General features: G+C 47.0%; 2 protein-coding genes across 2 annotated transcripts in view; one reads left to right on the top strand and one right to left on the bottom strand.

Moving 5' to 3' along the window:
• Positions 1–408: 408 nt before the first annotated feature.
• Positions 409–2,244, bottom strand: LOC138364457 (putative proline-rich protein 21). The gene is made up of 2 exons (XM_069324094.1): positions 2,212–2,244; positions 409–1,314 (listed from the first exon to the last, which is right to left on the bottom strand). The coding sequence occupies exons 1-2, from the start codon at positions 2,242–2,244 to the stop codon at positions 409–411; spliced, it is 939 nt and encodes a 312-aa protein (XP_069180195.1).
• Positions 2,245–2,292: 48 nt separating this feature from the next.
• LOC138364456 (glutamate receptor ionotropic, kainate 5-like) overlaps positions 2,293–23,233 on the top strand; it is a 45,482-nt gene continuing 24,541 nt past the window's right edge. Inside the window, exons 1-2 of the mRNA XM_069324093.1 lie at positions 2,293–2,298; positions 2,683–2,900. Of these exons, the coding sequence (XP_069180194.1) occupies positions 2,293–2,298; positions 2,683–2,900 (224 nt within the window). The remainder of the gene's footprint in view (positions 2,299–2,682; positions 2,901–23,233) is intronic.

The following is a 23,233-nucleotide window of genomic DNA, read 5'->3' as shown; positions in this document are numbered from 1 at the left end:
GGAGGTGTTAGTCCGGAGGTGATGAGCCGGAGGTGTTGGTGGTCCGGAGGTGTTTGTAAGGAGGCGTTGGTGCGGAGGTGTTAGTCCGGAGGTTATGAGCCGGAGGTGATGAGCCGGAGGTGTTGGTCCGGAGGTGTTTGTAAGGAGGCGTGGGACCGGAGGCGTTGGTCCGAAGGTGTTGGTCTGGAGGTGTTAGTCCGGAGGTCTTGGTCCGGAGGTGATTGTCCCTAGGTGTTGGTCTGGAGGCGTTGGTGAGGAGGTGTTGGTTCGGAGGTGTTGGTCCGGAGGTGTTGGTCCGGAGGTGTTGTTCCGGAGGTGTTGGTCCAGAGGTGTTGATCCGGAGGTGTTGGTCCAGAGGTGTTGGTCCGGAGGTGTTGATCTGGAGGAGTTGGACGGGAGTTATATTCATTAGGTGTTGGTCCAAAAATGTTGGTCCGGAAGTGTTGGTATGGAGGTGTTGGTCCGGAAGTATTGGTTCGGAGGAGTTGGTCCGGAGATGTTGGTCCGGAGGTGTAGGTCCGGAGGCGTTGGTCCGGAGGTGTTGGTCCGGAGGTGTTGGTCCGGAGGTGTTTTTCCGGAGGCGTTGGTCCGAAGGTGTAGGTCCGGAGGAGTTGGTCCGGAGATGTTGGTCCGGAGGTGTTGGTCCGGAGGTGTTTTTCCGGAGGCGTTGGTCCGAAGGTGTAGGTCCGGAGGCGTTGGTCCGGAGGTGTTGGTCCGGAGGTGTTGGTCCGGAGGCGTTGGTGCGGAGTTGTTAGCCCGGAGGTGATGAGCCGGAGGTGTTGGTCCGGAGGTGTTGGTCCGGAGGTGTTGGTCCGGAGGTGTTTTTCCGGAGGCGTTGGTCCGAAGGTGTAGGTCCGGAGGCGTTGGTCCGGAGGTGTTGGTCCGGAGGTGTTGGTCCGGAGGCGTTGGTGCGGCGTTGTTAGCCCGGAGGTGATGAGCCGGAGGTGTTGGTCCGGAGGTGCTGGTCCAGAGGTGTTGGTCCGGAGGTGTTGGTCCAGAGGCGTTGGTCCGGATGTGTTGGTCCAGAGGCGTTGGTCCAGAGGTGTTGGTCCGGAGGTGTTGGTCCAGAGGCGTTGGTCCGGAGGCGTTGGTCCGGAGGTGTAAGTCCGGAGGTATTGGTCCGGAGGTGTTGGTCCGGTTGTGTTGTTCCGGAGGTGTTCGTCCGGAGATATTGGTCCGAAGGTGATTGTCCGGAGGCGTTGGTGCGGAGGTGTTGGTCCGGAGGTGTTGGTCCGGAGGTGTTGGTCCGGAGGTAATTGTCCGGAGGTGGTAAACGGAGATGTTGGTCCGGAGGTGGTAAAAGGAGGTGTTGGTCTGGAGGTGTTGGTCCGGAGGTGGTAAAAGGAGGTGTTGGTCTGGAGGTGTTGGTCCGGAGATGTTCGTCCGGAGGTGTTAGTCCGAAGATGTTGGTGTGGAGGTGTTTGTTTGGTCCGGAGGTGTTCGTCCGGACGTGTTGTTCCTGAGTTTTTGGTCCGGAGGTGTTGGTCCGGAGGTGCTGGTCCGGTTGTGTTAGTCCGGAGGTGTTTGTCCGGAGGTGTTGGTCCGGAGGTGTTGGTCCGGAGGTGCTGGTCCGGTTGTGTTAGTCCGGAGGTGTTTGTCCGGAGGTGTTGGTCCGGAGGTGTTGGTCCAGAGGTGTTGGTCCGTAAGTGTTGGTCCGTAGGTGTTGGTCCGGAGGTGTTGGTCCGTAGGTGTTGGTCCGGAGGTGTTGTTCCGGAGGTGTTGGTCCGGAGGTGTTGTTCCGGAGGTGTTGGTCTGAAGGTGTTGGTCCGGAGGTGTTGGTCTGAAGGTGTTGGTCCGGAGGTGTTGTTCCGGAGGTGTTGGTCTGAAGGTGTTGGTCCGGAGGTGTTGGTCCGGAGGTGTTGGTCCGGAGGTGCTGGTCCGGTTGTGTTAGTCCGGAGGTGTTTGTCCGGAGGTGTTGGTCCGGAGGTGTTGGTCCAGAGGTGTTGGTCCGGAAGTGTTGGTCCGTAGGTGTTGGTCCGGAGGTGTTGGTCCGTAGGTGTTGGTCCGGAGGTGTTGTTCCGGAGGTGTTGGTCCGGAGGTGTTGTTCCGGAGGTGTTGGTCTGAAGGTGTTGGTCCGGAGGTGTTGGTCTGAAGGTGTTGGTCCGGAGGTGTTGTTCCGGAGGTGTTGGTCTGAAGGTGTTGGTCCGGAGGTGTTGGTCCGGAGGTGTTGGTCCGGAGGCGTGGGTCCCTCGTCACTCCGTCCATACTTACAAGAGAGCGGGTATTGCCACTACTTAAGTTCATCCTCTTACTTACCCCAATCACTCAGTGACAGTCTGCTCCCACTGTGCAATGACTGTACAATGTGAGCAATGCTGGCCGGAGGAGCTTGTCCTCCAACTATGGACAGTCAAATAGACATATTTTATATAATATGCCAAATGTTGACATTTGATATTTGAAATTTGACTTATGTGGACTGGGCAACAGTCAAATGTTTACCAGTCCACATAAACTTAATCAGTTTGCAAGGCTGCGCCAAGAGTCAGCAAAGACCTGCACTCATCGACTGAAAGCTGAGAGGCGGGAACCATGATATACAACTCAACCTTTTTAAGTACAGTTTAGCGAATAATTTATGATTCCCAGTTGCTTTCAATGCAGAAGAAGGAAATTTTGTCATTATCTTCTTTTCGAATGTGTACTATTAATTGATATTTCTAATTAAATAACACACATAAGAAAACGAGATGGATCTGGGTGAGGACGGATGGAGGGGAGACATCCCAGGCGGCCCCGACACGACGCCCGCCCGACGGTCCCAGCGCCCTGGAGGTGGTCTCTCAGTCTCTTGTGGAGGGCGTGAGGGGCGTCCTCGTCACGTGGTCCTCTAGAGAGCAGCTAAGAAGAGATTCTGCAGTCATGCTGCCTAAACGTATCAAGAGCAAATCCCTTGGCATGTAAGTAGGCCCAATGTATTTTTTTTTTGCAGGGATATTCCTGCGCGAGCCCCAAGCCTCTAGGTGGCTCACTAGGCCTATTGTATAAAAATACAATAGGCCTAGTGAGCAAAAGCTAAAGCATCAGTACTTGCCACTACTGATGCTTTAATTGTATATTATGTACTCAGGTTGTATAATAACAATGGAGCACATGTTATTATACTTATATTTAGGCAGGAGTCGGTCGGCCGAGCGGACAGCACGCTGGACTTGTGATCCTGTGATCCAAGTCTTAAAAAGCTTCTTATACCAAGTCTTAAAAAGCAAAAATAATTTAAAGTTGTCACAATTATCAAATAATTTGCCAATAAGGAAGCACACTTGAGTGTGGCCCAACACACTTGAGTGTGGCTCAACACACCTGAGTGTGGCCCAACACACTTGAGTGTGGCCCAACACACTTGAGTGTGGCCCAACACACTTGAGTGTGGCCCAACACACCTGAGTGTGGCCCAACACACTTGAGTGTGGCCCAACACACTTGAGTGTGGCCCAACACACCTGAGTGTGGCCCAACACACTTGAGTGTGGCCCAACACACTTGAGTGTGGCCCAACACACCTGAGTGTGGCCCAACACACCTGAGTGTGGCCCAACACACTTGAGTGTGGCCCAACACACCTGAGTGTGGCCCAACACACCTGAGTGTGGCCCAACACACTTGAGTGTGGCCCAACACACTTGAGTGTGGCCCAACACACTTGAGTGTGGCCCAACACACTTGAGTGAGGCCCAACACACCTGAGTGTGGCCCAACACACCTGAGTGTGGCAAAACACACTTGAGTGTGGCCCAACACACTTGAGTGTGGCCCAACACACCTGAGTGTGGCCCAACACACTTGAGTGTGGCCCAACACACTTGAGTGTGGCCCAACACACTTGAGTGTGGCCCAACACACTTGAGTGTGGCCCAACACACTTGAGTGTGGCCCAACACACTTGAGTGTGGCCCAACACACCTGAGTGTGGCCCAACACACTTGAGTGTGGCCCAACACACTTGAGTGTGGCCCAACACACCTGAGTGTGGCCCAACACACTTGAGTGTGGCCCAACACACTTGAGTGTGGCCCAACACACTTGAGTGTGGCCCAACACACCTGAGTGTGGCCCAACACACTTGAGTGTGGCCCAACACACTTGAGTGTGGCCCAACACACTTGAGTGTGGCCCAACACACCTGAGTGTGGCCCAACACACCTGAGTGTGGCCCAACACACCTGAGTGTGGCTCAACACACCTGAGTGTGGCCCAACACACCGGAGTGTGGCCCAACACAATTGAGTGCGGCCCAACACACTTGAGTGCGGCCCAACACAATTGAGTGCGGCCCAACACACTTGAGTGCGGCCCAACACAATTGAGTGCGGCCCAACACACTTGAATGCGGCCCAACACACTTAAGTGTGGCCCAACACACTTGAGTGCGACCCAACACACTTGAATGCGGCCCAACACACTTAAGTGTGGCCCAACACACTTGAGTGCGACCCAACACACTTGAATGCGGCCCAACACACTTGAGTGTGGCCCAACACACTTGAGTGCGACCCAACACACTTGAATGCGGCCCAACACACTTAAGTGTGGCCCAACACACTTGAGTGCGACCCAACACACTTGAATGCGGCCCAACACACTTAAGTGTGGCCCAACACAATTGAGTGCGGCCCAACACACTTGAATGCGGCCCAACACACTTAAGTGTGGCCCAACACACTTGAGTGCGACCCAACACACTTGAATGCGGCCCAACACACTTAAGTGTGGCCCAACACACTTGAGTGCGACCCAACACACTTGAATGCGGCCCAACACACTTAAGTGTGGCCCAACACACTTGAGTGCGGCCCAACACACTTGAGTGTGGCCCAACACACTTGAGTGCGACCCAACACACTTGAATGCGGCCCAACACACTTAAGTGTGGCCCAACACACTTGAATGCGGCCCAACACACTTAAGTGTGGCCCAACACACTTGAGTGCGACCCAACACACTTGAATGCGGCCCAACACACTTAAGTGTGGCCCAACACACTTGAATGCGGCCCAACACACTTAAGTGTGGCCCAACACACTTGAGTGCGACCCAACACACTTGAGTGCGACCCAACACACTCGTGTGGTTGTTGGACGGCCTCAGTACTTGCATTACTCATCTTACCGAACACATCCACGGGAGCTGTGATGATGGTTCGATGAGAATCCTCGCCTTCTGTGGATTTGTTTATTGATAAATCAAAATAATACGATTTATCTGTGAATTGCAAGAGTGGCGTGAGAGGTGGAACTACTGGACGACAGAGCCAGGGTGCACGGGGGAACTGTACGAAACTGTGGTTCAGCTCAGTGGAAGCCTCACGACCCTTGTGGGTGCAGTAGTACCCCAGGTTCCAAGTCTTTTCCTTGTCTTGGCGCAGTCGACTAGAGCGTGTCTGGTAACACCCAGCTCATAGGTTCGAACCCTCATCAACCTCCAGTAGAATTGATCAATGACATATCACAGTAATTTATCTGTGTACTCGTCTTACTTGTATCATAGCAGTACTAGCCTGTCCCCAGCCATGCCAACAACAGCAGTCCCAGGCAGCACCCAGCCATGCCACCGACAGCAGTCCCAGGCAGCACCCAGCCATGCCACCGACAGCAGTCCCAGGCAGCACCCAGCCATGCCACCGACAGCAGTCCCAGGCAGCACCCAGCCATGCCACCGACAGCAGTCCCAGGCAGCACCCAGCCATGCCAACAACAGCAGTCCCAGGCAGCACCCAGCCATGCCAACGACAGCAGTCCCAGGCAGCACCCAGCCATGCCAACAACAGCAGTCCCAGGCAGCACCCAGCCATGCCAACAACAGCAGTCCCAGGCAGCACCCAGCCATGCCAACAACAGCAGTCCCAGGCAGCACCCAGCCATGCCAACGACAGCAGTCCCAGGCAGCACCCTGCCATGCCAACAACAGCTGTCCCAGGCAGCACCCAGCCATGCCAACGACAGCCGTCCTAGCATGTCCATCTACAGCTGGACGCCTCCCACACTTCAGCCGACACCAGGGTTTCAAGGAACAACATCGACGCCCCTCCCGACGCACGAGGACCTTCACCAGAGGTTATCCCCTGCTTCTTACTCGACACACACGACCACAGTCTCCGCCGTCTGACGGTGAAAGCGAGACGAGACCTTGGCCCATCATTGCAGTAAAAGCACCTTCATCACCTTCAGTGATTAAATGCTTAATTGCACACTAGTTCCTCTATCAGCTATCTCACCCAGTCAGAGTAAAAGAGACAAATGTATGTGAATGCATGTGTGTGTGTATGTATATGTATTTGTATATAGTATAAATGGAAGCTGATCAGAATTACATTTCACCTTTGTAAATGCACATTAATGACACTATGTAAAAGACACATCGAACACTTTATGTAGGGCATACGTAAATCTGTGTATCTATGTATTTACGTATGTAGGTTAGCTTAGCATTTTAAAAGCACCGAATCACCTTCTGTGGTTGAGTGTTCAATAAACCCCTGAACTATATGTTTAAAACTTCTCTAACCCTGTCCATGGAGGACAGAAGAAAATGTATATATATGCTGGTTAGCATTGTAACTGTGTGGCCACGTCTGTGGTAAAAAAAAACCCTGCAAGACGACTATCGACGGAATAGACACAGTGCACTACCCACACCCCATGATAGACACAGTGCACTACCCACACCCCATGATAGACACAGTGCACTACCCACACCCCATGTACGTCGTCGCCGAAATCATACAGTACTGTATCGACCTTTCAAAAGTAATATTAGGCATCCATCAGTCTCTGGAGACTAATGGATGCCTACGTAGTATTGGATGCCTCCCAATAGTACGCAAGCAATAATACGACTCCGAGTACTACAAGACCTACCCCGACGGACAGAGGGAACTCGACGACGACCTGGTCGACGGCACGATGAAGAAAAATAAAACGTATTAAGCTGAGGATAGCAGACGAAACGCGACACTCCAAATAGCCTTCAATTTCGAGCTATTCATGCCCGTGCCACCTCTCGGGTGGCTTAATTTTATCAATCAATCAATCATTCCTCCCTACTCTCTATCTTGCTCTGATGAAGGCGAATTGAGCCTGAAACGCATTTAGCATGAAGTTAATCCAGGAGGCCAAGACAAATATTTATTACAGAAAGCAAGGTAATATTAAACTGGGTGAGACACTTGGAAAAGTAGATAACTCTGAAACTTGTTATTCACTATATTATATAAGATCACAAATAAATACAATAAGAGGAAAACTACCATAGAACATTGCAGTACATAAACACCTCCAGACACAGCAAAATTGTTTGGAGAATCAGTGCACCAAACCAAGATGCAAACATACACCACACCAATGTATAACGAAATAAAAATACACAACGTTAATACAAAACAGCCGTGTCCAGGGCACGACGCATACCCGCACACCAAATGTACACCAATCACACAAGTAGAACACAGATAAGGTACCACACAAACAGAGCACTAAAACTATAACACTATACAGAAAACATAAGACATTAACATACATAATGGACCTCAGCTAATGGAGGCTGTTCCATCCACCAGAATGATTACAAAATATAAGGAACAAACCACCATAATAATTCCCTACAAGGGAAAGCCAGCAAATAGCATACAATTACTTAAGCAAACAAGACAAAACAACTGACCACAGTCAGAGGAAAGAGGCACACTCACGACCGGAAGGAGCATCTACCAAGGTCAGATCAGTACTAAGCACTACCCTGACGAAGCTAGCAAATTGGGGAGACACCTCCGAAACTTGCAAGATACACCTGCACACTTATAGCAAGGGGCAAGCCCAGACAATGGCACGAAAAAGAACATATAGCAATTCTGATGTTAACGTTGGACACCACCCAGCAGCATGACAAGCAAGGCCGGACATTCCACTCAAGGGCCAAGTAACGAAGTTTAAAACAATAAAATCTACATACAGCTGAGTTACACAAAGATCCAACCAAAATAACAGGATTATGGAAACTCATTTAAGGGTGAGGACGCATCCTCATTTAAGGGTGAGGACGCATCCTCATTTAAGGGTGAGGACGCAGCCTCATTTAAGGGTGATGACGCAGCCTCAACCTACAGGCCAATAAAAACAGAACAATGACTAACGCCGCCGCCGCCCACTAAACCCTATAAAACTTGAGCAGCAGCAACATAAGCCACTGTGAACCACCGAGCAAGGACACTCGAAAAAAATCACTGCAGCCGCCACATCGTGTAGTGCAGCCTACCCTGCAAGAAATCCAATATCTGAACTACATCGTACCCGTCTAAACTAACCCACAAACAAAAATTTTGTAATCAGGCACCAACACCCCTAACATGTTATGAACTCTTCCATTCCCTTCCGGAAAAGACAAGTAGAAAACCCCCAGCAAATTAACCTGCAAATCAGACCCACAGAAGATAATAATCGTACTCCGAAGCAAGCAATCAACCAAACAAAAAACCTGCTGACAAAAGTAAAACACATGAAGTTGGGACTCAGCCACCCCACAATGGACACAACCAGCAGGGCCCACAATGGACACAACCAGCAGGGCCCACAATACCAAACATGAACAACCGCTCATTGGTAGCCAGAGTCTCATGAATAAATCGAAACATCAACTCCCACTGTTTAGGGGGCAGAAAATAAGCCGGCAGAGCAGCTCCTAATCAATTAACGGGTGCATAACCGCACTCCAAATGTACACCAATCACACAAGTGGAACACAGACAAGGTACCACAAAAACAGAGCAGTAAAACCCCTCCACCCTGTGAGCCACACAACCAAGAAGCACCCGATACACCTTCCGACACCCAAAAGATATATACGCAGGATACCTACATAACGACTGAAGAATGAGTACCCACAGGAGTAGACCGGCGGCGTGACGAAAGCTACATCTCTAGAGACCGACACCACCATTAGATAACTCACCCGCATGGAAATAAAGTATAGAGGCAAGGAATTGAGACCATCCTGACGGAAGCCCCTTACGAAACGTCACCGAGAAAGCAGCCATCGTCTTCCCATACACAAGAGGCAGCCCTATCCCACCGTCCGCCAGACTCTGACACAAGGACCTGCAAACCGGGTGGCAGGGCCTCACCACACATACTAAAAAATAACCTTTTCCAAATTCAGCATGCAGGCCCTGCTTAATGGGACACAATGAGCTAAATATATAGCAAGAAAGAAATGCAATACCTTAGAATTGTCAATACTATTGACAATTAGCGCCAACTGAAATATTTTTAAGACTTCTTGGACACCATCCTCACCGACGACGCCACTGATTGAGTAACCACTGCCCAATTATGCAATAATGATTCCTCATAAGAAACAAACCATGTGATGCCCAGCATACGAAAAGCTCGCATCACCGGCAGATATGACCCCTCCCACGACTCCTAACCAGCCCAACTTCCCAACCGCATAATACAAAAGTTCTGATGATTGATGATAGCACCTGTGTCCAGTTCAAAACTATGCACCACGTCCTGCGCACCAACCACCGAATCCACTGTAGCCACAAACACAGTTTTATCATCAGCATACCCACACACTCTCAGGTCAAACCCGTTCGGTACCCGTGGAGAGACGATAGACCTGCTGGCCTGCACCACTTGAAACAACAGTTCCTGCAATATTACATACAAAAGCATTGTTACGGTATAAGCACCGTTGCTGGAGTGTGGAGTGGCGATTTCGGCGTCATATATACGTCATATATATGTCATATATACGTCATATAGATTTCGGCGTCATATATATGTGTGGAGTGGCGATTTCGGCGTCATGTACTACACTCCAACTCCCAAGTAGTAGTCGAGACGCAGACAACACCATCTGGTGGCGGTGGTGTGGCGTCATTGAAAGGCTCCTGTTTCATACCTCAGTTAGGAGGTGAGGTTGATGATGAAGACCTCTGGTGGGTGGCGTAACCATACCTACACCATCTAGGTTGTGAATACAATTACAATTTCAGTTACCCGGTGGAAGTGTTATCTTAAGTTCACCCCTTATACTGTCCGTCTAACTAATGACGTTTATGTTCACAGAAGTGACGTGAGGAGGCGATTGCACTGAGGAAGGTAGTTCCCCTTGGGCAGCTTAGAACTCTAGACTTGCTCCTGTGAGAGGACAGAGTGACCACCATCGGTATTAGCAGTGTGTTAGCCGTTGGATTTATGTAGTTTTGTATGGACCGACGTACCCGGATTTGGCCAAGAGGAGCTACAAGATGACAGTAGTGTTCGTCTGCTGAGAAGTGCTTCTAGTAAGTTGTCTCAAGAAGAAGTTGTCTTACTTCTAGTAAGAAGTCTCAAGTTGCTAGAGACTTCGGCCAGGGAGTTATGTACTATTGACTATTTGAGACCCCTGTAAGCTTGTTGCTGAAGCCCTCTGCCAGTGTGTTTCTGGAGAGCAGGTGCGAGGTATTGGCACACCATGACGATACGGTGTGTGGACAGGCCTATGCTGAAGATGAACTCACCGGTGATTGCCATTGAGCATGGACGATGTATTTGTGAAGATAGTGGACTCATCGGGACTTGATGAACACTGCAGATCTATTGAGTGTCCTGGGTGAAAGCGACACAGTGTAAAAATGTGTAGTTATATTTGGATATATAATATATATTGGTGAAGGTGTAATTGAAGATGATAATATATTGGTGAAGGTGTAATTGCGTATTATTTATCAACCCTTTATTCTTTGCATTAGTACTTGCCACTGCCTGTTGTTGAGACCTCACCATTGACTTGGGGTAGGATTATAGAGGAAGAGGTTATAAGACTCGTTAACAGAAAGAACCCGGTTACTGGCCCAAGCTGGCCGTAACAAGCGTCGACAGGGGGCAACCCTGCCGAACCGAGTGCCCACTGTGTAACACAAAGCTGGACCACCTCCATGAAATCAGCTCCAACAATATCAAAACAGGATACATAAAACTCCACTGGCAGCCCATCAAACCAAGGCACCATGCCCTTCCTCAAGTACGAAAGCACATCCCAGACCTCTGTATGACCAACCTCACCCTCGAAAAGCAAACACTCCAAAAACAACAAACCAGGAGAACAAATACCCAAGGCTAAAATCCTCCAAACTCTGATCCCTCTCCACACTCTTATAAAGATCTTCAAGCTCCCGCCGAGTATACAAAAGCACACGATCTGTATTCGACAAACTCGAACCATCGGGCATCCGGATAATAGTCAACAACACCGACTCACGATCCTCCTTCTCATTTAGGAGCTAATACAGTACTGTGAAATACGTTCCCTAAACAACCACTCCCCCACCCAAGCCCGGACCTGCACCCCTATGGCCATTTCCTCCCTAAACCCACGAATCTGGTATTTATACAAACAAAATCTCTGCAAACCTATCACACCCCCTATTCACCAAACTATATAAATACGACCTAGCCTGCAACACATTTAACGTGCCAAACCGTTCTGCCGACTTCTGCTTCACCACAGAAATAAACATCCTCTTACAATCCCCCTTACTCCAATTCCACCAATCCAAAAAACAAGGAAAACAACGTTTCCTTTCGACCATCAAAGCCCACTGGACCTGAACCAAGTCACGACCGTCAAGACACTGCAGCCAACTACAAGTGAGCTTCCCCCAGACCCTCCCCACACGCTCTTGGCTTTGAACACCAACCTCCACAACAACCATAAAGTGGTCAGAGAAAGTTACCACAATTGTTCGAAAGGAGTGCACTGACCCCTTCAACTTATGAATATAAAACCTATCCAACCATGAGCTCGAAACAGGAGAGACAATTGAATTCCAAAGCTCCCCCCCCCCCTGAATCACAGCCACATCCATAAAACCATAACAATGCACTCTCCACCAATGCTGGGGAACACATTTGCAGGCATTGGACTACTACAGTTCCTAGCAGACATAACACAGTTGAACTCACCCCCAAAGACCATCGATCGAGTATCATGTCACAAAAAGTGCAACATCTCAGTATTAAAGAAATTCTCCCACTCCCGCTGCCGAGCAGAAGCGGAAGGTGCATTAACATTCAGCACAGAAATTACCGATCCCCAAATACGAAATCTGCACAAACAGATTCTGCCATCATCACCCATCTTCGTATGCAGCACCGAAATCGGAGACCGTTTGGAAATGAAAACTAGCATACTCCCTTTTAACAATCTGGAAGGGTTCAACAAAATCTTAAACTTATCAGCTAAGCCGTGCAACATGCTCACATTCTGGATATTATGCTATTGAATAAAAGCTATGTCAACCTTGTGGCAATGAAGCATCGAGTCCAGACCCATCTGAGTGCCAGAGAACGAAGCCCATTTACATTCAGGATGGCACAAATAAGATGGGAAGCCATCAGGAAAGGGAGAGGGAAACACAACGATCTAACTATTGGGTGGAAGGAGCTCCAACTAAAGTGGAACATCACCCAGGAAATCATCAACAGAACCAGGCAGAACGAGGGGGCTCAAATATGGGGAATCACCCAGAGGCTGGGCAAACACAGCCCTCTTCAACATCATCTGCAAGTCACGCCCCTCGCGACTACTGGCACCAGTCTCCACAACTTCCTTTCTCTGTCCCCCGCACCGGGGGACTGACACTTCAGAACCGACACAGGGACAACCGCTCCCCATCCTTGCTCTGCAACAAACACTGCCTTCACCACCATTACTTGGTCTTCAACCATCTGCTCCACGGCGTCCTCATAATCAAGGGAGCGTAACCGGGCAGTTCTCTTCCTGCGTTTCTGGTCAGCCACCATCGTAAAACAGAAGAGACGTATCCTGAATGCATCGTGGGGGACGCACACCCTACATAGAAGAAGCAGGTGGTAACGCCACCTGAGCAGACGGGGAACTCAAACCTCTAGGAACTCCACAGGTGTTGTAGAATCACCGGACAGCACAGGACACCCTAAGGGGACCCTTGTCCACCACCACCATCTGTGGCATACTGTGAACCTCCACTCACACTTCAAGCAGAACGCACAGCCCTGCAGGCGGAACAGCAGTCACACACACTGGCTGACCGTCGACCCCCTGTACGGCAGGGCTCATCACCACCGACCCCACACCCTCAATCGATGCACTCACACACACTGGCCCATCATCAGGAAAGCTGGGAGGGAGAACTCCACCCTCTGCCACCATCCCTCACTGGAGCATTCTGGGGCTTGAGAGATGGAAAATCATCCTAACGGAAGATATTGGCCTTATATGCTGCACCACCTGATTATCCCACCGCCAGGTGGCCCGGCAAACCACACCAGAAACACATACGTTGCTGGCCTGGCAAACAGTACATGGTAAACTCCATCATGGTAATCGATGATGGAATATTCCAGTCCAAAGACATCGTCAGAGTCCTGGTCTTCAATCATACCCCAACACTAGTCAGCATTGACTGTGTTTCAATGGACGTTGCTCACCTGCCCATACTGGCTAAACAACCGGGGTCAACAGATCATTCGTCATTTCGAATAGGGCTCCATGCACCGCTACATACGTTGTTTTCGCACTTAGGTTTACCACGCGCACTGTGCCCACTCTGTCTGGCATAGGGAAGCAGTGTCCCTAACAACGGTCGACGAACTCCTGGAACACTCCTTGCTGCAGAAATTTTTCCACCACATGGTGGTTGTGAGACGATCACAAATCAGACCACAAGACAATCATGACAGAATATCTCAAGCACCCAACACTGCCGAGTGGATAAATGTAAGGCAGAAAGGCTAGCTTCACTCTAGATGGTCAGACCCCACTCTCACTTGGTGCATTATACCGAGCAGAGACGGTAGGACAGCTCCAGTGATGTGTAAGTCATAATGAGATATCTCGTCCACCAGACAGATCACCACCATGCATCACAGTTGCCACAAGGTCTGGAATATGCCCCTCAACGAACAGGCATTCACCAAGACCTCCTTCCTGAAGCTCCTCAAAGACGTCGGTGGCGTAACACTTCTAGACATCGGACATGAAGGCACGGACATCGTGTACTTCTTCTCAAGTGAGGAGGACCTCGACAAACTGCTGAGTCTCCACTGCGATTTTATCGAGACGCACCACTTTCGTCTCAACTTCCTACGTCAGTATCTTGCTGCACGATTTGTCATTATTAGTGAACTCAGCTATGTAGATCGTGGAACAAGACACAGCGGATGATAAAGCTTTTATGACCGACATCGCAGACTCAAACCCCAGGCTTCCTGCTCCATCAAGCTCACTTCTTCAACCAAAACCGAACCTTGAAGCTCGCCTTTGCGAACGTTGCTTTGGCCAACCTGGCTACCAGAAATGGTCTCTACAGCTTTGGCATCCGCTTCCGCCATTCGGTGTGAAGAAGGAACTTCTCTACAACGTCAACCAGTGCCTCCTGTGCTACAAGTACACCCACTCCTCCAGGAAATGTCAGTAGCGAATTCAAAAGTGTATCATCTGCTTAGCCGATCACCGTTATTTTTTCTGCTCTTCTGAAACACTATACTGTTTGCTTTGCAATGGCGATCAACCTGCATTATCCCACCGTTTTCCCCGAAGACAAGAAGTCATCAAGAACCTGGAGGAAACTCCATTTTCTGCCGGCCAGAAAATGTCGGCCACACTTCAGCTCCAACTAACCAATCAACGACCACCTCAATCTCAACCTTCAACGTTCCGGCTGCCACTTTCCTGGAGCTTCCGGGAGGAGGAACTACTTCCACCACACCTACAATCTACTGCTATTGCTACTACTAGCCAATGTTGACCCAGCTCCCAGCCGAACAGCCACTCATTGAGCCAGCCATCACCACCTAGATCCCACCTTGACCAATTACCGTATAGTACAGTTAAAAACGTTGACATCGACGGCCAGAATGATTGCTGACACTAACCCCCAAGAATATGTGAGAATTCTGAATACTTTTTACAAAGCGAATAGTCTCCCAGCCTTCAATGTTCCTTATGAAGTGTACAACACCACCACCTCAACCTCAAGTTCCCAAGCTCCGGGTCCGGATTCTGACATCACATATTCTGTCAGTACCGTCGTGCTCACGGACTTACTGTCAACAGCTGCAACGCCCGCTTTTGTTACAACAATATCACAAGCCACCCAGGCGCCGATGCCACTTGCTTCTCATCCATCGACATCTGTCACAGTTCCACCTCTCGTGTGTGCACCCACAGAACTATCTACACCTGCTGCAGGACTTGCGGTGACAACTCAACCTGCAAGAACTCAACCCTCAAGATTCACCGTCTCCGCTTTTGAGTCAGCCAACTCATCGGATGAGGAAGTCTCGGTTGGATCAACATCTCCAAGGAAGTACCCCAACTGAACTAAAGTTTCCTTCTGGACAGTACCTCCAACGACAGTACCACCATGACAACATGCAGCCAGACCAACGGACCGGTCAAGAAGCCCAGGAAGAAGAAAAAGACCGACGATCCGAGCCTGATAAAATCATCAAAAATCATCAAGAAAAAAGACCATCGACGAAATATAGAAGCGAATTAACTCCACCAGATCCTTAAAGAGAAGCCCGGCCTCCTGCAAAACACATCAGCGAACAACCATGTGAATTCCACCATACCACCAAGCCACAGTGTCAGCTGCAAGTCACAGTGGTCGACTCACGGTGGATGGGCCACACACTTTATTCTCCCCTCTTCCACTTGTCTCCAGTTCCTAGCTCAAGATTTCTGCATCCTCGCAGAAACCTAAAAGAAGTTACGTCTTCATGTGGTTGAGTGATAGTTGGAGTTGCTTCTACTTCATAGACTCTGGAGAGGGCGTCGGCTATGATGTTGTCAGAAAAAGAAACCTGCCTTCCATCTACTGCTTATCTGCTCTTGGACCTTGGAATGGAACAGAACGGAACAATGGTCGCCAAGAAACTGAATACTTACCACATCGACCAGGTTTACCTGAAGCACCTCCACCAACACCACACGGACTACTGTATGGTCCACTGGGCAGTGCACCACAGAGGGCGTGGAACAGGCACCCAACCACTGATGTCACATCAAGATCGTCGACTTAGGATAAATACTTTATATATATATATATATATATATATATATATATATATATATATATATATATATATATATATATATATATATATATATATATATATATATATATATATATATAATGCTGAATACTGAATATGCTGAATAATGCATATAATGCTGAACCCGGTGCTTGGAGATGCTGCAAAGGACCTTCTAGTGGAACTTACCAGATTCTCCAACATATGTTTGGCTGGCGGCATCCCTGAGGACATCAGGCCTGTCTTTTATGGAGCAGCACTCTGTGCTCTTAAGAAGAAGGATAGGGGTATCAGGCCCATTGCCGTTGGCAACACCCTACGACGCCTCGTAGCTAAGGCTGCAGTGAGATCTATCAGCCAGGAAGCAGCCACCTTGCTGAAACCTCATCAGCTCGGGTTTGGGATTCCCCTAGGTTGTGAAGCTGCAGCACATGCAGCGCGGGCTGACATTGCTGATCTCCCGGACCAGAAGGCACTAGTAAAGCTTGACTTCAAAAATGCTTTCAATCAAGTCAGACGAGACGCTGTCCTCAAGGTTGTACACAACCATTTCCGTCCCCTTTACCCATTCATCCGATCGTGCTACAGTGGGGACTCTAAGCTTCTTTTTGGGAAGCATGAAATAAACTCCTGTGAAGGTGTCCAACAAGGTGACCCCTTAGCCCCCCTCCTTTTCTGCCTAGCTATCAAAGAGGTCACTGATAGTCTGACAAGCGAGCTAAACATCTGGTACCTGGATGATGGCACTCTCGCTGGAACCCCGGAAACCATTTTGGAGGATATAAGGAAAATTCAGGAGCAGGGAGCAGCCTTAGTCCTCATTCTCAATGCATCCAAATGTGAAATAATCTCCCGCAACCCAGACATCACTGGGCAAATACAAAATGTTCTTCCAGACATTCTCGTTGTCGAGCCACAGGACTGCACTCTTGGGTGCCCCCATTGGCCCACGAGCAATCGAGGAGGTCCTGGCTGCAAAAATCACTGCTCTAAAGAGAATGCTGGACAGGATTGACAAGATTGATGCCCATGATGCTCTCTTTCTCCTCACAAGATGCCTGTCTCTCCCTAAGTTGACCTACTTTCTGAGATGTTCTCCATCCTACAGCAGCCCTAAGTTAAATGTGTATGACACCCTTCTGAGGTCCATGCTGGTGAAAGTCCTGAACCTGCCACTGGACGACTCTCAGTGGGAGCAAGCAACCCTTCCTGTAAGACTCGGTGACCTTGGTGTCCGCACAGCCTCCCAAATTGCTCTACCAGCCTTCCTTTCCTCCTCCCATGCATCGCACGACCTCGTCAGAGATATCTTACCTGCAACCCTGAGAGATTCAGCAGGAATACACGATCCTGTTTTCACTGAATGTTCAAATCAGGGGGATATTCTTGCAGCCCCAGCAACCATTATAGAGCCAACAAAACAACACAAACAGTCCGGCTGGGACCACCCTCTAGTGGAAAAAGTAGCTGATGCCATGCTCAGCGCCGCAACATCAGACAAGGAGAAAGCCCGCCTCAGAGCAGTGCGTGCCCCTCATGCAGGAAACTTCCTCCTGGCGGTACCCATGTCAGCAATGGGCACGCGCCTAGATCCAGAATCCCTTCGTGTAGCAGTGGCCCTCCGCCTTGGTGCCCCAATTCATACTGAATACAAGTGCATTTGCAACAGGGTGGAAGCAGACCAGCACGGACTGCATGGGTTGCATTGCGGAAGCACAAAGGGCTGGCATGCAAGACACAACGAGGTCAATGACATCATCAAGAGAAGCCTCATCTCAGGTAGGTGCCCAGCGGAGAGAGAACCTCGCATCCTAGGGGTCCAAAACCCGGATTTCCCCGCACTTCGCCCTGATAGCATCACCATATACTCATGGAAGGAGGGTAGACAGTTGGTGTGGGACTACACATGTGTATCCACCCTGGCTGACACCTATGTACACTTCGGAGCTGATCAAGCAGGTGGGGCGGCCAACCACAGGGAAACAGCAAAATCACTCAAGTACAGGCAACTGGAAGGTCAATACCTCTTTGTTCCCATAGCGTCTGAGACGCATGGCCCCTGGGGCAAGAGTGCCTTAGGATTTCTCAAGGAATTGGGTTCCAAGCTCACTGACGTCACCAGAGACCCAAGGGCTTCCAATTTTTTTTTTCAGTGCCTCAGTGTGGCGATCCAGAGGGGAAATGCTTGCTGCGTCCTCGGTTCCTGTCTGGAAGCGGAGGAGCTTCAAGAGATCCATAACCTTTAGGCATTTGTTTTGTATGTTTTGTAACCTTTAAATACACAATAAAGCAAAAAAAAAAAAAAAAGGAAGGTGGTGGTAGGAAAAAAAAAAAAAAAAAAAACAAATATATATATATATATACATATATATATATATATATATATATATATATATATATATATATATATATATATATATATATATACAAAACTACCTACATATATATATACATATATATATATATATATATAAATATATATATATATATATATATATATATATATATATATATATATATATATATATATATATATATATATATATATATATATATATATATATATAACATACCCTTTAGGCATTTTTTGAATCTCGTCCGATGCCTTCTCAAATGGTCTGATGTTTCCATCAGAAAATTGGGAACATCAAGTGATGTGATGTTCCCATCACTGAAATATAAGAAAAACAGTTAAAAAATGAAATGAAAATATGAACAAATATATAAATAAACTATACTCACGAAATAAACGGTCTGGTAACGAACACAGCTCAATTCGAATGCAATTCATACAAAATAATTGAATCAAAATGAAAATAAACCAAAATCTATTAACGGAACCCTAATCTACAGGTTTATAGATTATAGGTATGAGAATCTATAAACCCCAGTGAGGTTGATTCCTGCAAGTTTCAGGAAGCCATCTCTTGGTCGTGGAATTGCCATAGGTCCTCCATATAACGTTGTTAATTTCTTGATAAAAACTAACATCTATCAAGAAACATCTAACATCTATCAAGTTTATCAAGAAACTAACAACGTTATATGGAGGACCTATGGCAATTCCACGACCAAGAGATGGCTTCCTGAACCTTGCAGGAATCAACCTCACTGAGGACCAAATCACTCTCCTAAATCTGGGTATAAACTGTCACGTTATGTCCAGACCGAGTGAGATGGCTCGGAAAGTGGAGTTGGAAATCCTGTTGGACGACATATTCGACCTCGAGACACAAAAGAAGGTCACTACCAAAGATACCTTACAAACAGAACTTATTGCGGAAGGAGGAAAGAATCGAGGCAATTACAGAAGCACCATATTGTCCCCCGAGCTCAAAGCGGCAGCTAAAAGCCTTCGTGAGAACAAGGAGATAGTTGTCAGGAGAGGCGACAAGTCGCCAATATACGTCATTCTTAAAAAAGACGAATACCTGGCAAAAATGAACCTCATACTCTCTGACTAAACTAAATTCCAAAGGGTAACGAAGGACACTACAGGCGAATTGAAAGCAAAGGTCAACAAACTGATCGAAACTGTGAACGCCAAGAAATCTGGACTCCACCTGCCAAAGATTATTGGGGAATATAAACCTGGATATGCGTATGGAAACGTCAAGACACACAAGCCTGGAAACCCACTTCGGCCAATCATTAGCCAGATACCCACACCCACGTACAGACTGGCGAAGCGACTCAATGGCCTGCTGACTCCTTATGTCCCTTGCGCTTTCAGCCTGAAGTCTCCAAAGGAATTTGTTGACTTACTGCGGGACACACGGGCCACAGGGATAAGAGCCTCGTTGGACGTAGAATCACTGTTCACCAACGTACCTGTGGACGAGACAATCGGGATGATAGCCGACAGAGTGTATCGTGATCCAGCCTGTACTCCTCTTGACATGCCAGAAAATATTCTAAGGAAACTACTCCAAGCTTGTACTAAAGAGGCACCCTTCTTGAGCCCGGAGGGGCACATGTATAAGCAAGTAGATGGTGTCGCCATGGGTTCTCCCCTAGGTGTCCTGTTTGCAAACTTCTACATGGGTACCATCGAGCAAAAAGTCTTAGTCGACATGAACTTGAAACTGGCCATATACTGCAGGTATGTTGACGACATTTTTACACAGGTACCTGATGTCAGACATCTGCAGGAGCTGAAGGAGGCGTTTGAGCAGAGTTCCGTGCTGCGTTTCACTTACGAGATGGAAAAGGATGGGAAGCTGCCCTTTCTAGATGTAACAGTCATGGAAAAGAGCGGAGGTTTCCACACTGCAGTCTACACTAAGGAAACGAACATAGGAATGTGCCTAAATGCCAACAGCGACTGCCCAGACAGATACAAGAGGAGTGTTGTTAACGCATATGTCGACCGCGCTCTCAGCCACAGCTCAGAATGGAAGCAAGTCGACGAAGAACTCTGTAGGGTAAGGCCTAGTCAACAACGGCTTCTCCAATGGTTTCGTCGAAGACATCATAAGAAGGAAAGTGAAACGCAATGCAACCTCTGAAGAGACGACTAACACAACACCTATACCCCCTATTAGACTATTTTACATGAACTTCTTTTCCACAGCTCATAAAACGGAGGAAAGGGTCCTGAAAGACATTGTTAATAGAAACGTTATCCCTACAGACAAAAATCAGAGGATACAACTGACGATTTACTATAAAACCAGAAAAACGGCCAGCCTACTCATGAGAAACTCTCCAGACACAAAGCAGAACGCTTTAAAAGAGACCAACGTCGTCTATGCCTTCAAATGCCCTCTTGTGGACTGTAAGCTCCAAAAAACCCAGTATATAGGCAAGACAACTACATCTCTTTCTAGGCGTTTAACGATGCATAAGCAACAGGGCTCCATTAAGGAACATATAATCTTTTCCCACAACCAAACCATCGCCAGAGAAATCCTAGTAAACAACACAGAAATCATCGATAGATACAGTGATAGCAGGCGGCTTGACATTTGCGAGGCACTACACATTAAAAAGTCAACACCAGCAATCAACAGCCAATTAATGCACAACTATATTCTACCCACCTCAAGACTCCGCTCCAATATAGAAGCATCAAGAAATATGGACCAATAGGCTTTCTACAATCACTTCCATTCAATACCCATTGTTTCGTGTTCTGTCTTGTGTTGATGATTTTAATACCCTATTAATACCACCTCACCCCATCCACCTCACTCAAATGTAGATATAAACAAATCGGAGATGTGTAAGTTCTATTCAGTTGTGTATGTGTAAACTAAAGTCTTTGAAAATGTAATAAGATTTACGAAACGCGCTCAAGTGTCTCGTCAGACTAGAAATAAAAATGAATTTTGGAGAATTGATTTTTGAATTACCACCAACAGTGAAAAGAAATGTACGAAAGATTGAGAAAATTCGTGTCAGAATTATTAATCTTACTTTTTCGGTCATATTTAATAATATATGTCTACAGGAAAGACTGCTACCAAAATATACTAATATATATATATATATATATATATATATATTTTGGTAGCAGTCTTTCCTGTAGACATATATTATTAAATATGACCGAAAAAGTAAGATTAATAATTCTAACACGAATTTTCTCAATCTTTCGTACATTACGCTTCACTGTTGGAGGTAAATCAAAAATTAATTCTCCAAAATAAAAATGAATTTTGGAGAATTAATTTTTGATTTACCTCCAACAGTGAAGCGTAATGTACGAAAGATTGAGAAAATTCGTGTTAGAATTATTAATCTTACTTTTTCGGTCATATTTAATAATATATATATATATATATATATATATATATATATATATATATATATATATATATATATATATATATATATATATATATATATATATATATATATATATATATATAAAAAGTTTGTGAGGGTACCACCTCTGGTGCCAATGTGGGGACCCATTTCCTCGGAGAAGAAAATAAAAAGTATTCAGAGGAGACCTTGTGGTTTCTCACTGATCACTAATATTATCTTCTCCTACCACCCCCATTCTTTTGTATGTACACATATATATTTACTTTATTTGAACTTTGTTACAAAAAAGGAGTTACATATGGGTTACAATGATGGTTGTCATAGGTTGTCGAGTTCCTCCAGCTCCTCAGATGGCGGGCAGGAACCCTATATATATATATATATATATTGTGACGATAATCTCCTTCAAGAGAGATTGAGCCTGCTCTTCCCTCCTAAGTTCGTCGCTATACATCCCTATACAACTAATATGGAAGAAATAAGCAACAAATACAACACTCAGGTTTGCCAGAGAGCAAACGTATTCAGCACCAGGAACACCTGCTCCGCCTCCACCACTCGAACCACCAAACTACCTGTCCGTCGCCTGCTCATCGCTGATTGGATGGTGGTCAGTCGCACCTGCTCCTCCACCGCCACACTACCTGATGTCTGGGGCCACCACGACCTGCAGACCTCAGAATATCCAGTGCTTTCAACAAGTTAACACGTCTCGTTGGTAGACTAAGCTCTGGCTTACGTGTACTAAGAGAGGTGGCAGCTTAAGGCCAATATTCCTGCACCCACATTTTGCATTGTATATTGTTCACTTGTTATTACTCACTTGTCTTAACGTAACTTTTCATTTTGCCATTTGATTATTCTTATTATTTTGATTGATTGATTTTATGTTCCAATTTGTATGTCCATTTTATTCATGTTTTGCTTTTCTAACGTAATTAAAATCTCATTGTTAAATTTACCTGTGTTTTGTGTGTCTTCCCATTACCTTACCACAGACGAAGTTCCAGATTTTCTCTTTTTTGTTTCTTTATGTGACGAGGCCATACCCCTAGCTTTTGAACAGCCGAACACCAACGCGTTACCGTCACAATATATATATATATATATATATATATATATATATATATATATATATATATATATATATATATATATATATATATATATATATATATATATATATATATATATATATATTTATATATGCGGAAAAACCACAAAGAAATGGGAAAGAGAGGTGAACGTTTCGGCCTGTTAAAGCCTTTGTCAACACCAGACTGACTAGAGAAAGAGAGAGAGGATACAGGCCAGCACCTGGAACCTGACCAACCCATGTCTAGGGAAAGGATTACCAGAAACAGGAATGGTCAAAGAGGATTAAGCGGTCAGAGAATAAG

Source organism: Procambarus clarkii, chromosome 13, assembly GCF_040958095.1.
Source record: "Procambarus clarkii isolate CNS0578487 chromosome 13, FALCON_Pclarkii_2.0, whole genome shotgun sequence".
Classification (NCBI taxonomy): Eukaryota; Metazoa; Arthropoda; class Malacostraca; order Decapoda; family Cambaridae; genus Procambarus; species Procambarus clarkii.
This window is presented reverse-complemented; position numbering and strand designations above follow the sequence as displayed.